The following is an 18,438-nucleotide window of genomic DNA, read 5'->3' as shown; positions in this document are numbered from 1 at the left end:
GCACCTGTAACCCCAGCTACCAGGGAAGCTGAGGCAGGAGAATTGCTTGAACCTGGGAGGCGGAGGTTTCAGTGATCCGAGATCATGCCACCGTACTCTAGCCTGGTCAATAGAGCGAGACTCCATCTCAAAAAAAAAGCAAGCACCAAAGCAGTGATTGACCTAGCCGATGGAGAATACCCTTTCCTTCACTAAAACCTGAAGCTTAACCTGGTTCTTGGGAAGGAAGTTCTGGAAGTGATGAGGATTTGTTGACATCCCTGTGGATTAGTGACATTGATGGGCACCAGAAAGCAGGTGTCTGTTGTGGTGACAGAAAACCAGGGTGGAAGCTACAAGTGACGTCTACAAGGTAGGCCCTGCCCACTCTGACCTCCAGCTGCACCCCAGGTGGAGCAGCTGGGGCATCATGGAAGTGGTTGGGCCATGCAGCCGAGCCCTGAGCCCCTCAGCAGGTTCATCCCACAGCCCTGTGTTGTGGGTACTCTTGTTATCCCCACCTATAGAAGAGGCAGCTGAGGCACAGGGCGTTTAAGTGACTTTGTCAGGGTCCCCCTCATCAGAGCTGGGGATTCGATTCAGGCAGCCTGGCTCCAGGAGCTGAGCCCTCAGCCCCTGCACTACACTGAGGGGCAGCAGAAATGAACCCAGGTGAAGACTAGAAAGATCGCCACCTCCTCTTGCTTCTGTCTCACATTCTGTACTTACAGGTGCACGTCTCCGCCTGCTTGCTGCTTCCTGGGCTGTTGGCATGCACCTGGGTGGAGCTGGGGCCCCTGTCCTGCTGTGGGCAGTGAGGCCGGCACCCTGGCCAGTGCGTGGCCCGGTCCTTAGTCTGGAAGGTCTGTCTGCCTCTCGTGCCACAGCTGGCGGCTGGGGCCTCGGCTCCTCAGCTGCATTCGCCTCGCTTGTTTATTCAGCTGATGGGGTTGAGGTCTCCCGTGTGCCGGGCACTGTGCTGTTGTGAATGAGCCCGCTGCTGTTCAAAGCAGACATTGCAGCGGCCGTAGGGTAACGCCATCCAGGGGGAAGGCCCCACTCCAGATGAGGTGTGTGTGTTTATGAGAGGCCCCACGAAGACAGGTGTCCTTAGCCATCCCAGCAGCCTCACCCAGGAGGACTGCCTGATGGGAGCCCTCTGAGGGCCACTGTCTAGAGAGGTGGCACTGCACAGGTAGCCTGCTCCTTCAGAGGTAGGTCTTGAGGGGGTCACAATGTAGGCTGAAGAACTCTGGCTTGAGGACTCAAGGAGCTGAAGGCCACCATCCTGGCTCTCTCCCTGGGTGAGTGACTTACTTGCCAAGCCTCCTCTTCTCATCTTTGGGGGCGGCTGCTTCAAGGGGTTTGGGGGAGGTAAGGAGATGAGCCGGGAGGGGCGGGCTCCGGCTAGTGTCAGGGGCACACAAGGGCCTGCTTCCCCCTCCCTTTCACTGGGCGGCTGGAGGACAGGCGGAGGAGTATGGTGGCTGGCAGGGTATGTGTTTCTGGTTCTGTTGAGTGATGCTTGGAAGATTGTTCTGAGAGGTCAGGGCAGCTCCCGGGACCCCAGGGCACTGGGCTCCTGCAGGGGACTAGGAGGCCGGCTTTTATCAGCTCATGAGCTTTTAAAAATGGAGAGAAGGGCAGGTGTGGTGGCTCATCCCTGTAATCCCAGCACTTTGGGAGGTCAGGGTGAGAGGATCATTTGAGCCCTGGAGTTAGAGACCATCCTGGGCAACATAGACCCTGTCTCTACAAAAAGTAGAATAACAATCAGCCAGGCATGGTGGCACACATCTGTAGTCTCAGCTACTTGGGAGGCTGAGGTGAGAGGATCACTTGAACCCAGGAGTTGGAGGCTGCAATGAGCCATGATTGTGCCACTGCAGTCCTGTCTGGGTGACAGGGAGAGATCCCTTCTCTTAGAAGAGAAAAAAAAAAAGAAGAAGAATATGCAACAGAGACAATTTAGCCCCCAAAGCCTAAGGCATTTGTTTTCTGGCCCCCACTGAAGTGTGTTGGCCTGGAGCTTGCAGGGTTTCTGTGAGATGCAGGATTTGGCTCACACAGGTTGTATCTTGATTGCTCACGTTCCCTCTTGCCCTTGCTGCCCCACCTAGGGAGAAAAGAACACTCAGTGACATTTTTTCCCCCCGGTGGGCAGGATACGTGTGTTCCTATTTGTGACAAATCAACCTTGTCTATGACCTTAGCACCTCCATTCCAGGAATTTCCCCTTCGAGGCCTCTAAAAGCTGAAAGATTTTCAGGTAAAGGAAATGGGATATTAATTGAAATCTGCATACACCGAAACGATTTGGTCTGGCTTCTAGAATAGTCAGTTTCCTGATACTCATCATTGCTTCCATCAATTCTTGTAAAATACAGGAAGGTGAGTTCACCTGTAGGGAATGGGAAGTGGTATCACATTTTACTCCTGGCATTCTAGTGTGATGACAGGATGAGCCTTGCCAGTTAGGTGCCTCTGGAGTCAGGCACCCTGTGAAGCTTGCAGCTCATGAGCGCTTTGCAGTCCAGAGAATGACCCATGATCCTTAAACCCCGCTTCCGAGCTGTGGGGGATCTTGTGTAAGATCTGTGCCCGAATTGTCTCAGCTGTGTAATGAGGACAGTGTTCTCTTTCTCATGGGGTGGTTGTGAGGTCTAGAAACCGTATTTATGAACGCTGCCCAGCACAAGGCCTTCCCGTGGGAGGAGCTTCAGCAGTGGGAGCTGCCACTGTTTGTTACTGTGTATTTGTACACTGGGTATGTTTTCCATGGCTTTTGTTTGCATTTTGATTTTAATAAAGGAGGTGCCAGTTTCACTTTCCAAGGAACTATATACTTTATTTGGAATGCATTGCATATGTGTGTGTGTGTGTATATATATATGTATGTACACACACACGTATGTATGTACACACACACACATACGTGTGTATACATACATGTATATGTATATATATGTATACATACACACATGTATATGTATATATATGTATACATACACACATATATATGTATATATATATTTTTTGAGACAGTTTCACTCTTGTTGCCCAGGCTGGAGTGCAATGGCGTGATCTTGGCTCACTGCAGCCTCCGTCTCCCAGATTTAAGTGATTCTCCTGCCTCAGCCTCACAAGTAGTTGGGATTACAGACACGTGCCACCACGCCCAGCTAATTCTGTATTTTTAGTAAATACAGGCTGGTCAGGCTGGTCTCGAACTCCTGACCTCAGGTGATCCGCCTGCCTCAGCCTCTCAAAATGTTGGGATTACAGGCGTGAGCCACCGCACCTGGCCCATTGCATATTTTTTATCAAATTCTTGCCCGATGAAACTGTCCTGGTTATGCTGTCAGGGCCTGTTTGTTGGGACTGCCCAGTGGGTTCTCCTTGCCTGCTGCCCAAACAGCTGATTTATCAAGACAGGGGAATTGCAATAGACAAAGAGTTTAATTCACATAGTGCTGGCTATACAGGAGACCAGAGTTTTATTGTTACTCAAATCAGCCTCTCTGAAAATTTGGAGATTGGGATTTTTAAGGATAATTTGGTGGGTAGGGGTTCAGGAAGTGGGGAATGCTGATTGGTTGGGTCGGAGATGGAATCATAGGGGATTGAAGTGGGTTTTTTGCTGTTTTCGGTTCCTGGGTGGGATCCCAGAACTGGCTGAGCCAGATTACCGGTCTGGGTGGCACTAGCTGGTGCATCAGAACGCTGGGTCTGCAAAATATTCCAAGCACTGATCTTAGTTTTTACAACAGTGATCTTATCCCCAGGAGCAGTTTTGGGAGGTTCAGAATCTTGTAGCCTCCGGCCTGCGTGACCCCTAAACCATAATTTCTAATCTTGTAGCTAATTTGTTAGCCTTACAAAGGTAGTATAGTCCCCAGGCAAGAAGGGGGTTTGTTTTGGGAAAGGGCTATTACCATTTTTGTTTCAAAGTTAAACTATAAACTAAGTTCCTCCCGAAGTTAGTTCAGCCCATGCCCAGGAATGAAAAGGACAGCTTGGAGGGTAGAAGCAAGATGGAGTCGGTTAGGTCAGATCTCTTTCACTGTCATCATTTTCTCACTGTTAGAATTTTTGCAGAGGTGGTTTCATTGTCATCTCAAACCGCAGGCCTTGTCTTTGAGCCAGGTAGCCTTCTGTTGAAGAAAAGTACCCCACACAACCACTGAGAGATCCTGGGGCAGGGCTGAGGTTCCCTCGTGGGGACTCCGGGGGTGCTGGAGCTTTGTGACCATGGGCCTTGCCTCCTCGGCTGCCTCTGCTATGAAGCCTCATGTGGTTGGAGGAGGATGTGGATGAGATGACCAAGCGGGGTGCCCGCTAGCACCAGGTGGTGGGTAGGCGTCGGCAGACTAGGAGAGCCTCAGAGCCTTTGTTTAACTTGTGCTGAGAAGGAGTGTGACTCCAGGAGAGTTGGGCAGAGAGCCTCACCTTGGCACACACCATGCTGTGTCCAGACTGGACCCCATGGTGTCTGAGCATTATTCTCTCTAGGGTCACCTTCCCCTGCACTGTGACCTCACAGAGCTTCAGACAGTGGTTTCCTAAGGTAACAGAGCAGGTGGTGGTGTGGTGCGTGTGCGTGTATGTGTGTGTGTTGGGTACTGAGGCCACAAGCGATAAACTGATCTAGGTGGTATAGTAGTGTTTTTCTCATTTTTAATACTTTTCAAAAATCGAATTTATATTTTTCTTTTTTATTTTTAGAGATGGGGGTTCTCATTTTGTCACCCAGGCTGGAGTGCAGTGGCTCAATCATAGCTCATTGCAGCCTCAAACTCCTGGGCTCAAGTGATTCTCCCACCTCAGTCTCCCAAGTAGCTGGGATTACAGGCTTGAGCCACCAAGCCCTGCTATATTTTTAACTTAGCTACAGCATTTCTATCTTAAGTATTCTTTTATAGATAGTAGATGCTAGCACTAGGGTTTTCCTTAATTAAAATATTAAGTATTCCTTAATATTTAGGAGATTTAGGAAATATTAAGGAATTTAGGAAAACTGTGAGATAGTCTCGCTCTGTCACCCAGGCTGGAGTGCAGTGGTGCAGTTTCAGCTCACTGCAACTTCCACCTCCCAGGTTCAAGTGATTCTCAAGCTTTAGCCTCCTGAGTAGCTGGTAGCCTGGCTAATTTTTATATTTTTTGTAGAGATGGGGTTTCACCATGTTGGCTAGGTTGGTCTTGAACTCCTGGCCTCAAGTGATCCACCCACCTCAGCCTCCCAAAGTGCTGGGATTATAGGCGTGAGCCACCACGCCCGGCCTGAAAACTAATTGTTTGATTGTGTAGACCTAGACTTTGCAATTCATAGAATTTAATTTCTCTTTGTGCCAATTTTCTGTTTTGTCAAATACTGGAGGATATTTATTCAGCTTGTCGTCTAGATGATGTGATTATTGTAGGGATAAAATAAAGTGTATACTATGGGAGAAATGAGTTTACTAAACCAGATGGTGGGGGCATTTGTAATGCATTAATACAGCTCAGGTAGATAAACTGAGTAGTGCCACTTACAGAAGTAAATTATCTGTTCATGGACACAGACTAGGAAGAACTTACATTGTAGTAATTAGTAGATTTATTGTAATGTGTAGAAAAGCATGTTACTGTATAAAAATGATTTGTTATCAGTAGGCTAGAAATAACACTTTTCTTCGAAAGAATATTTGAGGACTAGAAAAATCTGTCAATTCTTTGAGCTTCTTGGAGCCATTTGCTAAAGATAGGTATTTGATAAATACTGATTTTTATTTTGGAGACCTTAGATTAACCAACTAGTTCACCGTACATGAAGCACCCTTTGGGGCTCACCTCCAGAGAGGTTAGAATGGGTATGGGATGTGTGTGTGGGATGGGCGTGTGGTGGGTATGGGATGTGTGTGGTGGGTATGGGATGTGTGTGTGTGGGATGGGCGTGTGGTGGGTATGGGATGTGTGTGGTGGGTATGGGATGTGTGTGTGTGGGATGGGCGTGTGGTGGGTATGGGATGTGTGTGGTGGGTATGGGATGTGTGTGTGGGGGATGGGTGTGGTGGATATGGGATGTGTGTGTGGGGGATGGGTGTGTGGTGGATATGGGATGTGTGTGTGGGGGATGGGTGTGTGGTGGATATGGGATGTGTGTGTGGGGGATGGGTGTGTGGTGGATATGGGATGTGTGTGGGGTGGGTGTGGGGTGGGTATGGGATGTGTGTGGGATGTGTGTGTGTGGGATGGGTGTGTGTGGGATGGGTGTGTGGTGGGTATGGGATGGGTGTGGGATGGGTGTGGGATGGATATGGGATGTGTGTGTGTGGGATGGGTGTGTGTGGGATGGGTGTGTGGTGGGTATGGGATGTGTGTGGGATATGTGTGTGTGGGATGGGTGTGGGATGGATATGGGATGTGTGTGTGTGGGATGGGTGTGTGGGATGGGTGTGTGGGATGTGTGTGTGGTGGGTATGGGATGGGTGTGTGGTGGGTATGGGATGGGTGTGTGGTGGGTATGGGATGTGTGTGTGTGGGATGTGTGTGTGGTGGGTATGGGATGTGTGTGTGTGGTAGGTATGGTGTGTGTGTGTGTGGGATGTGTGTGTGGTGGGTATGGGATGGGTGTGTGGTGGGTATGGGATGGGTGTGTGGTGGGTATGGGATGTGTGTGTGGGGGATGTGTGTGTGGTGGGTATGGGATGGGGGTGTGGTGGGTATGGGATGGGTCTGTGTGGGATGGGATGTGTGTGGGATGGGTGTGTGGTGTGTGTGGGATGGGTGTGTGGTGGGTATGGGATGGGTGTGTGGTGGGTATGGGATGTGTGTGTGGGGGATGTGTGTGTGGTGGGTATGGGATGGGGGTGTGGTGGGTATGGGATGGGTCTATGTGGGATGGGATGTGTGTGGGATGGGTGTGTGGTGTGTGTGGGATGGGTGTGTGGTGGGTATGGGATGGGTCTGTGTGGGGTGGGATGTGTGTGGGATGGGTGTGTGGTGGGTGTGGGATGGGTCTTTGGTGGATGTGGGATGGGCATGCACCATCAATTACTAGTCACTGAAGTCATCTGGCAAGGTGGTGGGGAGGGGTTGCCCTCTCCTTCTCTCACGGAGAAGAGAGGTGGGAGAGGTAAAAGATGAAAAAGGTGAGGTGCTGGGAGGTGCCTCCTCCCCTGCACTGATGTGATTTTTTCCCAGGTGTAGAAAGGTGAGTGTGACCCAGGATAAAAAGAGTTTTCCAGGCATCATTACTGGCATTGTGACTTCTGCAGAGCCTGGGGCAGTCTCCTAGACTAGACCGGTGGTCCTCAACCTTGGCCGCGTGTGAGAGTTTCTGGTTAGCTTAACTAAGCTGATGGGGGATGGGGCCCTTCCCCAAAGATTCTGGTTTAATCGGTCCAGGCTGAAGCTGGGACATTGAGCTGTTTAGGGAGCTACCCACATGCAGCCCAGGTTGAGAATCCCTAGCCACATGCAGCAGGGAGGGTCGGCCCTGGGAGGGTGCTGACCTCAGGATCACAGAGCAAATAGTTCCCACAAGCGTCTTTCTCCTGATGCAATGTCCTGCGTCTGTGCAGTTCCAGCTCACCTCTAACAGAGCAGAGGCCATTGTGGGGACGATAGGCATCGTTGGGTGGTTAGTGATGTCTAGCCAAAAACCCGTTAATACCATCTGCACCTTCAAAGGGTGAAGGTCGAGTGAGGAGGAGAACAGGGATTCAAATTTGTTCCTTGGCTTCAAGAGGACCCCTGATGTCCTGAGTCAGCACTGGTATGAAGGCTAGTCCTGACCTTAAACTTCTTACTGAGTCAAAATCAGGAGCTTGATGTTTCTCCGGTTCTGTTCATATCAAAATGTGTCTAGGGTTGGCTGGTTTGTGGAGCCCCAGGATCCGACTAGGGGGAGTCCCTAAGGTGTGATGCTGTCCTGATAGTGGAAATGCCCTGGGCGCTTCCCAGGGCAATGGAGGAGGCCAGGGATATGCAGTCCCAGATTGGGTTTCGACCATGATAGGTTTTTGATGACAACTTCTGGTGGGAAAACTGCCCACAAAAGAGCACTTGGCTTTTATTTGGTCTTTTTCGTTTGGTTTATAAACTTTCCATTGGCCTTTTCTGTACATATCCCTGCATGTGTAGATATTTTATAAAAAGGACAGCTTGATTTTCAGATTTTGGGAGGGTGTATTGGAAAGACTGATAAAGAGTGAGCTTTAAACTTATTAGAATGAAAGAAGACCTTTATGGATGAATAGGCTTGCTTTAGACAAATTGTTCACTATTCCTTCCAGCACAGAATGCCTCTTCGCATTTAATGGCCAGGTTAATTAGATGACATGGCTTTCCAGGGTATTTTATTTGTTTGCAGTCAGCTTTAGGATTTCTTATTTAGGGGAAGAATAATCTGTATTAAAAAATAGGAGATTGGCCTGAAGTTCAGCCATACTAAAAATCTACTCTCATTTTTACTCTTTGGAGACCCTGTCGCATTGTGTTGTACCTCGTATATTCTCAGTTAAGAGTTTTGGCCAGCGAGTTAGTGATTTCCAAAAATGTCTCCAAAATTGAGTGCTGTTTTAAAGATGGCTTCCCATGTTCTTCAGTGTGCTTGCTGAAGATTCCATGCCAACTCTGGTGAAGGTGGTGGCAGTTCACCACGTTGCCGGCAGGGTTGATCCCCGAACAGACCTGTGAGGTCATTGTCCATTTGACTGAGAAGCTAAGAACTTGCTGGAGGTCTTGCAGCAGCGCACCACAGCTTTTCATTCCAGGGCTTTGGGTTCTTCTTTTGTGCCCTTGTGTTGTATGTTGCTGTCAGAGCTCGGGAGACAGTGATGGACCTGCACAGTGTTTGGAGTCGGATGGCCATGGGTTCCTGTTCAGGCTCTGTGCCTGAAGACAAGTCACATAATCGTCAGAAAATGGAGCTCGTGCCTCCTCCGTAGAGGGCACCCGGGCGTGACGGTAGCTTTGCTTACGGTGTCGTTCTGCCCAGGCCACATCCAAGACCATATCCAAGAGAAGAGTGTCATTACCTCTGACTGCAGCTGTCACCTAATCTGTGACACTGAGAAGGCCAGGAGCTCTGGCAATCTAGTTCCTTTATGGGGGTAAAAACGGAGCTGCCTTAAGTATTCCAGGTGTTTTACAAGGCATTCTGTTAGATTCAGTTAAGTTTCTGCTCAGAAATTGTTAGGAGTTCTCTTTTCACAAACTTTCTGGAAGTATTTGTGTGTGTTTCTGTCTGGGGGGCACAGACAGAAACTGTCATGTCTGGTCCTCTTGACAGCTCTCTCTCTGTGTGTGTGTGTGTGTGTCTGTGTCTGTGTCTGTGTGTGTTTGCACCCACATACAGGGCCAGTGCCTTTTGTCTTCTTTCTTTGCTGTCGTTTTTCCTGCAATTGGCCTTTTGTCTAACATCGGCTTCCTTCTCCAGCAGTGCCAGTGGAGTAGAGCCTTCTTTCCTGGGCCCTGCAGGTAGACCCTTTCTATTTTAAGAGATTTAATGGTTACCTTTATAAGGCAATTTTAAAGGTCCATGGATTTCTGCAAATTCTGGTAGCCATGATCTTGCCTCTGTAGTTCCCAGCATCATTTCTTAGACCTAGGAGCCTTTTAAGTTGGGTAGAGTAATTGCATTGATGGCTGAATGCTCCTTCTGGAAGCCTCGTGTTAGGACCCTAACCACACCCATCCCTGGACCTACAGGGGCCTCTGGACCCCCCTGTTTGGTGGTTTGTTTGTCTTTTCCTCACCCCAGCCTCAGCAACCAAGGATCTATTCTCCACCAGTCAAATTTTGTCACCTTGAGAATTTTCTATAAAGGGACTCATACTGTATATGACCTTTGGCGCTTGTAGACAGTATTAAGAAGTTGGATGACAAGAGGGTAAGTGAGGGGATTAGAAAGGAGCTTTGGGGTTTAGATTCACAAGCTGAGTGTGACCTCAGTGTGAAGGGCAGTGGGTCGTCCCCAGTTGTTTTAAGCAGTGAAGGAAACCGTGAGCTTTTAGGAAGATCAACTCTGTCAGCAGGGCACAGGCAGGTCTTGAAGTGGATCAGTTGGAGGCTGCTGCTGTGGGGGAGGGAGGGCCAGGCAGTGACCTGGAAGGGGCTGGATGGAGAGACGCTTCGGAAGAACCATGGCGCGGTTTGCATGTTGGGGTGAGAGAGGAATGGGGGTGCAGAGGTTTCCAGCTTTAGAAATGGTAGGCAGCAACACTGTTAACGATGAAACGTGGTGGGGGGCCTGGGGAGAGGGAGACGGCGGGTATGGAAGGGTGAGCTGGAATGGTAGCCACCAGCATGGGTCTGTGGGTGGTAGAGCCAGACAGGCCAACAGGTAGGTTTCCACCTGCGTGCCCAGTTGGCCAAATCGGTGGTGACTGGCTGGGGTGAGTAGATTCTGAGGCTCGGTTCAGCTCTAGGAGAGCGTTTGTGATTCATTAGAGATGCTTGCCAAGGCCAGAGTGGTGAAAGTCCGTGCCTGCAGCCAACTCCCCTTCCCTGCTCCAGGCTCAGCTTCCTTCCAGCATCCTCCCGCCCGTTCCAGTAGGGATAGTGGTGTGAGAAGTACTGGGTATTAGAGCACGTCACCCTCAGTTTCTTTTTGTTTTCATGGAAAAGTGTAGAGAAGCTTGGTTTCAACCAGAGTAGTTGAGTGTGGTTTGACTGTGCAAGTGGTACATTTGGAGCTGAGTAACTCTGAAAGTTGATTGGTAATGCCACATGCATTTTTCATTGCCAGAAATGATCAAAAGAGGATGATGACAGCTATTCAGATTTAAAAATATAAAATACTTAAATCATCATAGAACAATTTTAAAGAATTCTTTCAAGGGATTATGGAATATAATAAAGTGTTGTGTGGTATTGTGGAATGGCCCTGCTTCTGAGCTGCAGAAGGGCAGAGCTTCGGAATTGTCTTTGTAGCTCTTGAGTGGGTAATAGGATACTTCGCACTTGGGTTTTCTCCTCAAAGGAGCCAGAACCCTGGAGGCCAGGCTGGAGTTGCTGGTTTTGCCCCCCACCTAGACTGGGCTGAGGGGACCATGTTTTGTGAGATGAGAGGGAGCAGGAAAACACCCACCTTCTGGCGTTCTCATTGAGTGCAGAATCAGTCTGTAAATCAGAAGACACCTCCATCTGTCTTTCTCTTTCATTTAGGTTTTCGCCTTGCAAGGTAGGTGTGGTCATGACATTGGCCAGGCAAACCCCCAGGTCATGGCCATTCTGTGTAGTCTGTGAAGGGAGCCCGAGACTGATGGGCCCAGGTCTGTCCTGGACCTCCCAGAGCAGAGTACCGCCCTGGGCCAACCTGCACATCCTCATGAATGAGAGTGCGGTGGCCCAGTGGGAACCCAGGGGTCGGCCTGGTGGAGACGGCTCTCTCCAGCTTTGCGGAGGCCTGATTATTAGTCTAGGGAGCTGTGGCTGAGGAGACCATCGCCCCCAGAGCTCTCCTTTTGCTTTCTGCCATTGAGTCAGGCCCAGAGAGGTACAGGAGCTGGCGGGGCTGCAAGAGGCCAGCATGAACTGGGGCTGCAGTCACAGCAGGGGACATTTGTTCCAATAAAGCAGGTGATGACTGTCCCTCCCCTTGTTTTGGGGTTTTTATCAGTGTGCCTCTGAACCCCTCTGGTCACCCGTGGCCGCTGGCTCTGCGTCTGTGGCTGGGTGGTGCTGGTGAGGCAGTGCTGGGCCCCCCACCTCCCTTGTGGCTCACCCGGTCCTGGTCCCGTGTCCTCTGCATCCAGGAGCCTCCCCGCTCAGGTTTGCCTGCGGGGCCTGTGTGCCCTCCCCAGTCGTTCAAGGCACGGGGGCACATGGAGGTGGGTTCAGAGAAGAGTGGGGAAGGGGGTGCCGGTGGCCCGTGGGAGAGTTGCCCAGGTGTGGGCACAGCCTCTGTGTCAGGGCTCCCCCGGATGCTCTTGACTCTGACCTGGCCTTTGAGGTCTTAACTTTCGTCCTCACTGGTGGCCTGCGGAGCATGATTCCTGGCACCCTGCCCCTGTGCAGGCCACATGTTCCCACTGCTCTAATTGGGGTGGGGTCTTGGCCACTGGAATCAGATGTCATCTCCATCTCTGGGCTTTTTAGATGAAGTGGAGGGAGAAGGGCAGACTTTTTTTTTTTTGATATAGCTGAGGTCTCACTTTGTTGCCTAGGCTGGTCCCAAACTCCTTATCTCAAGTGATCTGTGGGCCTCCCAAGGTGCTGGGATTACAGGTGTGAGCCACCACGCCCAACTCTGCTGTGTGCACACATACATGGGCCCTCTGATTTTTCAGTTATTCTCAGTGGCTGGCCATTCCCTGTGAAGAGTGATAGGCCCACATCTACACAAAATGGAAATAAACTCCAAAGGGATGCCGATGAGAATTACAAAACAAATTTCTGCTTCCGAGTGTGTATCGATTTACGTCACTGCCTCTTCTCAGGGAATCTGACACATACACAGAGTGACCATATGGGCGTGTTATCCTCACATGGGGTCGGTATCAGCAGGCCGATTTCCACCTGGCAAGCGTCTCACGAAAACGCGCCTGTGGACAGTGGTCCTGCATATCTGAATAACATGTTCCACACCCACACTACTGGGATGGGCCACGAAGCTGATGAGCAAATTCCAGGAAGCCATTTGTGGTCCTTTCCAATCACGTTTCCCAAGTCTTGGCCAGGAGCTGACAAGCGGTCACTCACTCACTCCTCCCCACAGCAGAAATGCACAACCCAAGTTTCTTGAAACACAGAATAAAATTTAAAAAGAAGTAAAGGCAACCTAATTAAGCAGCAGAAGACAGTTAAATAAACTCGAATGCAGCCATGTAATGGAATATTTGCTGTTTTGTTTCTAATGACATGGTCCCAAGCCTAGTACAGTGAGGAGACAGGAGCTTGCTGGCTAGGTTCAAACCCCTCCGCCGCCCTCTGCCAGCTCTGGGACCAAGGGCAAGATACTCAGTATCTCTTCTGCTTAGTTTGCTCATCTGTAAAATGAGGTAGACAGAAGTACTTTCCTCTTAGCTTTGTCATGAGAATGTGCTGAGACAGTTCACGTAAAGCTCCTGACCCAGAGCCTGGAACAAGTACACCCTCAATAAATCCACTCCTGTTAGGCTGGCTACATGTTGTGTGCACTGCAGGGGGAAAATGCCTGAGTCATATTGGGACACTGAGACAACAATTTTGCATCCACGAAAAAAATTATACATACAGCTTGACAAAGGACAAAGCATCTGTTCACAGAAAGAAGACTGAGAGAAAACAGGACAAAAATTGTTTAAAACCCAGAAAAAGCAAAGACGGACCTATTTCGAAAGCCCCTTTCACCCCAGCATACTGCCACTGCTCCTCCCTCCACCGCACTCCAGCCACCATCCCTCACCCGCTCAGCTTTCCAGCTGACCAACCCTGACTTATCCAACCAAAGCCTGTCCTTCAGGTCGGGTGGGCGTGGTGGCTCTTAACCCCGAGGTCCCCCAGAAGGGGAAGTTGGGCTGTTTCTTAAAATTCTTGGGGAGATTTTAGGGAATTGGAAAGTTGTGAGTAGAGAAATCAGTACTCGAGTGCCTTCTATTCAGACCCTGCGTGGGATGTGTCAGACACCTCCACAGGAGGGTGCTGGATCCTCACTCTCAGTTGCCCTTAATGCAGAGATAGATACTATTATTTATCATTATCTTTTTATCCCTGAACCCTTTCCTCAGAGGAGCAAGCCCCAGGGCTCATCAGTGTGAGGCGGCTTGTGGGGCTCGAGGCTCGGTGAGCTCGGGAAGGGGAAGTCACCCCCTTGTGCTTCCCTTGGTCATAGAGAAGCCGATCCTCCTGCCTATACCGGGGTGGTGAGCCCAGCTCCACTGTAGGGACAAGGCATCTAATTGATATTTTTGCGTGCTGAGTCCAGGGCCTGGGGAGGGGGTGCTGTGTGCAGGCTGCTCCCATCCCCGCCCCCATCCCCTAGTCTTCTTGCCCTAGGGGAGGTAACTTTGGAGGGGAATGTTGGGGAGTGGGGGTTGCCCATGTGTCCTGACCTCCCACTGCTTCAGAAAAGGCGGAGCCCTTGGGCATCCTGATTCTCCTGCCTTACCCTGGCTTAGGCTTTGCTTCCTTTCAGGCAGGGGCTGTGGGGTGAGGGGCCCCAGGCCTTTCCAATCTGAGGCCATAGCCGGTGCTTAGTTCAGCCCAAACCCTTCTAAAAAGGAAATTATCAAGAAGGCTGGCAGAATTGTGCCTTTTCTGCCAAGGAAATCTACTTTCCTCGGTGAGCAAATTCTGGCAGCAGAGTCTCAAGGTTCTTATTTGAAAGAGGCCCTCTTTGGCATTGATTTTTCTTCTGGCCATGGGGGACACAGTATGGTAATGAACCTGTGCAAGAATTGCCAAAGGGCAGGGCTGCCCGCGCAGGGAACCCTGCTTTATTGAGTGCCCCATTGCCCCGGCCTCAGCGGATGGCTCCCTTCTTGCCAGGGGTAATTTTTAGCCTGGTCTACAGCTGCTGACACAGAGGCCAGGGGTTCTGAAAGATGCCGCGCTTGAGCAGATTGAGACAATGCAGTGACCCTTTATTGTACAGGTGCCATATGCCTGGAAAGGTCTTTTGGGACAATAGTAAAAGAGTGAAAATTGCTGTTTTCTAAGCCGTCTTGGTCCAGGCAAAAGGAAAACAGGCAGGTTACTAAAACATTCCAGAATCTGGAACATCTGTCTACCCCTGACACCCCATAGACACTTTTCTCCCGCAGTGGTTTCTGTTGAATTCTATTATCTGTTGTTGTATAAGAAACCAAGAAACCGCTATAGCACTTGGCAACCTAAAACAATAACGATTTAGCATTTCTCACCGTTCCTTGGGGTGAATGGGTGGTTTTTCCACCCGCCTGGCTGAGGTGCATTCGTGTGGCTGTGGCCAGCTGGAGAGTGTCTGGGGCCTGGGTTCAGCAGAGGCAGTGAGGAAGGCTGGGTGTCTCACCCCAGGTCTAGCAGTTGGCTGCGTGTTTATCCAGTGCCGTGCTCTCTTCCACATGGCCTCTCCAGTGTCTAGAACAGACCTCTTCACATGCTGCTGATGGAGGCCTTCCAAGAGGCAGAGCGAACACTGCGGGGTCCCTTGAGGCTTGACCTTGGAGAGGGTAACACCAGCACAGGAACCACAGGCCAGGTGGTTCAAGGTGTGGGCTGCTCTTATGGGAGCAGCAGGCAGAGTCTCGGGGGGTGGGGGTGTAGACACAAGGGATGGGTTATTAGTGCCATTATTGTAACAATCTACAGGGTTGCCTTCCGGTCCCCAGGGTTCATGCCCGTCACACATGCAAGAGATGCTCTTCCGTCCAGCATCTCCTCACTTGCCTCCTGGCACAGCATCTGACTCAAGGGTCTGCGTGCCCTGCCTGCTTTGGGGCTGGGTGTAGACGGGCTGCCAGCTCTTGATTCAGAGAGCCTCAGCTCAACAAGAGTTGCGGGACAGGAAGAGTGGGGTGGCCACAGAGACTCCTCTTCAAAGAGGGCAGGGATGGAGGCATCTCACAACAGATGGGCTGCAGCAGTTCTGACCTAGAGTCAAGCATGGGCCATCAGGGCCTCCGCTGGGGCAGTGCCCAGCTTCTGGCATCAGTTTTTGTATTAGTTGCCTATTGTTGAGTAGCATGCCAACCAAAACCGAGTGGCCAAAACAGCAGGCTCACGATTTCTCGTGATTCTGTGGATTGAGCAGTTTTGCTGGCCTTTTCTGGGCTCTCTGCAGTCAGCTAATGGCATGGTTGAGGCCAGCTGGCCCAGGATGACTTGAGGCACATCCTGGGAGCTCAGCTGGCATCGAGGAAGTGGGCGGATGTCATTGTCTTTCTGACCACACCATTTTTGATTGCCAGCTCTCCACTGCCTCGTGGTCACATCCCTCTGGAGGGAGCTCTGCGAGTCCTCTTGGGGCCTTGCTTAGATTATGTTCATCAGAACACAGAGCAAGACTAGCCCAGGTTCAAGGGCCAGGGCGGCAGCCACTGTCTCTTGCTGGGAGGAGTGCCCAAGTCACATTCATAGGGGTGTGGACCCAGAGAGGTGGGATTTATGGGTGGTTATTTTTGTAACAGTCTCCCACAGGGTCCTCAACAATGTGGTAAGGGTTTGGATAAATTCTTGTTGCCTATTTTTAAAATTAAGTCTCAGAAAGGAAAGGCCACTGTTTTCTTAGTATGGGAGCGGGACAGTTTACTGGAGGGGGTGATGAGTTGACCTAACATGATGGTGTTTTAGTGGCATGTTGGGGCTGCTTGGCCTCCTGTCCCAGCCTGTGCCGAGTGGTGGTTCTCCAGGTGTGGTCCCTGGAGCAGCAGCATCTCCCTCACCCTGGGATTCCAATTCTTGGGCCCACCCCCGGTTGACTGAATCAGAAACTCAACTGCTTTCTGATGGGGCTCTGTGGCCTAACAAGCCTTCCAGGGGAGTGTGAGGCTCACCCAGGTCTGAGAATCACCGCTCCTGGGAATGACAGTGCTAACCGGCTCTCCTGACCTCAGGAAGGCAGGCTCTTAGCACCCCTCTCGCCCTTGTCAGTAGGAAGGGCTGCCCCCTTCCCTCCAGGACCCCCTGTCTGTGTGTAGGATAGGCTTTGAGGTGTCTGACCTGGGTCCTGTTCGTGCCAGGGTGAGTCTGGGGTTTTCTTATTGCTCAGGGGATGTTTACTGACCACAGTCCCATGCCACTCATCATACCTGGGCACAGGGGTGTAGAGGTGCGTGAGACACAGCCCCTGACTCCTCAGCTTGCAGCTGAGCAAAGGAGACAGCGCAGAGCAGAGGGCTGCTGTGGGAGGACAGTCCAGCAGGGGAAGTGGCAAATTCCGTGCACACATGTTGAGCTAGAGATGTCTGGGTAGAAAGAGAGAATGCTTGGGAAGCAGCTGGTCTGGGGGGTTCCCGTTCAGAAGGAAGGCCTGAGCTAGCGCTTTGAAAGCTGTCATGTACGTGAGTCTTTAACACAGGTGGCAATTGATCAGAATCCATTGGGGTGTTTTAAAAACATGGATTATTCACCTCCTCTTCTGAACTCCCATATATTTCTGCAAGAATGTCAGATGTCCTAGGTGATTCTGTTCGGGCAGGTTTGGGAAACAAGGGCCCCAGACCCTGAAACTACCGGGCACCCCTGGGGAGAAGGAGTAGAGGCCCAGCCTGGGACCTGGAGTAAGGGCCAGCCAAGGTGGAGACTGCGTGAAGATCCTTCTGGAACTAGGGGGACTGGAAGAAGCCAGTGGGAGTGGGGCTGTGGATGCTAAAGGACTGGAAAGTTACCCAGAGGAGGGGGAGGGCGTGGTTGACGAGGCTCAGACACGACACTGCAGCACTGGTGACCGGATCCAGAGCGGAGCCAGGCTGCAGTGGTGGCGAGGACCGGGCAGGTCCAGATGACTTTGACGGGACTCCAGAGGAAGGAGAGAGTGGAGGAGGAGGGCTTTGGGTTAGGGAGGGTGCTTTCGTTTGTTTTAAATGGGAGAAACTGGAGCATGTTGCCAAGGGCAGAGAGCCAGCAGAGAGGGGTGAATGGAAGAAGGAGCGAGAAGGGGGTTACTGACGAAGCCTTATCCTCGAGGAGAGAAGGATGGACGCCAGAGCCCAGCTTTGGGGACTGGCCTTGAATAAAAGGAGGGCCACTCTACCTCATCCTGGAGGGAGCACGGTAAGGGAGAGGGCATGAAAGCAGCGAGGATAGTAGCTGCTGAAAACGGGGTATGTTTCATTATAGCTAAAAAAGGATGCGCTGCTTCCCCCACATCCGCGAAAGCTTCTCATCCTAGCAGCTTGTGTTAGAGGAGGTGGAGGTGCAGGTTCAAGGCCGCGTGTAGGGGGAGTCAGGTGGGAGGTACCCACCCGGGCATTCTGTGGCATTCCCAAAAGTGACTGGTGATACTCAGCCTGGGGTATTGACAAGCTTGAAAATAGGAAGAGGAGGATGTTGTAGGGCTGCTCACGAGCTCCAAAAACAGTCTTCACTTGAGGAAATTATCCTGGGCTTTGATTGTGGGTCATTGACTATCTTGGTAAACCCAGGAGTCTTGGACTGTGTTTTTTAAAACCTGTAAACACACAGCCAGGCTTCCTCCTAAGTATGACTGTCATAAGACATTTGAAATGTAGTGCCGTGACTGAAAACAGTTGAGCATTTGTTCAGGAAAAAAATTAAATGCCTCTCGATTAATCACCCAATTGATATGTTTAGTGCAGTACTTTAAGTGGAAGTTGGATAGATAGGTTGATTTTTGACACAGTGGATGTTTGTGTAGCGTTTTAGGAGCCAAGGGGGATCATGGCTAAAACTGTAGTCCTTGTAATCCCTGGCCGCTCGTTAGACCTCGGATTATGCTGGCCATGACCTTCCGGTGTGGGCTGAGCACTCAGTGTCTGGCCTCTGGCCTGTCCTGCTCTCTTGGTAACCCCAGGACACGTTTCCCGTTGGGTATATGTCCACCACGCAAGCCTT

The 18,438-nt window shown here is 50.9% G+C and overlaps 1 protein-coding gene and 1 long non-coding RNA gene across 5 annotated transcripts in view; one reads left to right on the top strand and one right to left on the bottom strand.

Moving 5' to 3' along the window:
- Positions 1 to 18,438, top strand: part of STK24 (serine/threonine kinase 24) — a 127,174-nt gene that overhangs the window by 39,214 nt on the left and 69,522 nt on the right. Inside the window, exons 1-2 of one of the 4 annotated variants that reach the window (XM_019039587.3) lie at positions 4,599 to 4,630; positions 5,756 to 5,818. The exons of 2 other annotated variants lie outside the window; for them this stretch is intronic. In XM_019039587.3, the coding sequence (XP_018895132.1) occupies positions 5,786 to 5,818 (33 nt within the window). In that variant the 5' untranslated portion in view covers positions 4,599 to 4,630; positions 5,756 to 5,785. Of the gene's footprint in view, positions 1 to 4,598; positions 4,631 to 5,755; positions 5,819 to 17,477; positions 17,638 to 18,438 lie in introns of those variants that run through there. One more of the 4 variants, XM_019039585.3, reaches the window with a different exon arrangement.
- Positions 3,451 to 4,481, bottom strand: LOC134757018 (uncharacterized). The gene is made up of 2 exons (XR_010130617.1): positions 3,915 to 4,481; positions 3,451 to 3,708 (listed from the first exon to the last, which is right to left on the bottom strand). It is a non-coding gene; the product is annotated as an uncharacterized lncRNA (long non-coding RNA).

Source organism: Gorilla gorilla, chromosome 14 (genome assembly GCF_029281585.2).
Source record: "Gorilla gorilla gorilla isolate KB3781 chromosome 14, NHGRI_mGorGor1-v2.1_pri, whole genome shotgun sequence".
Lineage (NCBI taxonomy): Eukaryota > Metazoa > Chordata > Mammalia > Primates > Hominidae > Gorilla > Gorilla gorilla.
Note: the sequence above shows the minus strand (reverse complement) of the source record. Positions and strands in the feature narration are given on the sequence as shown.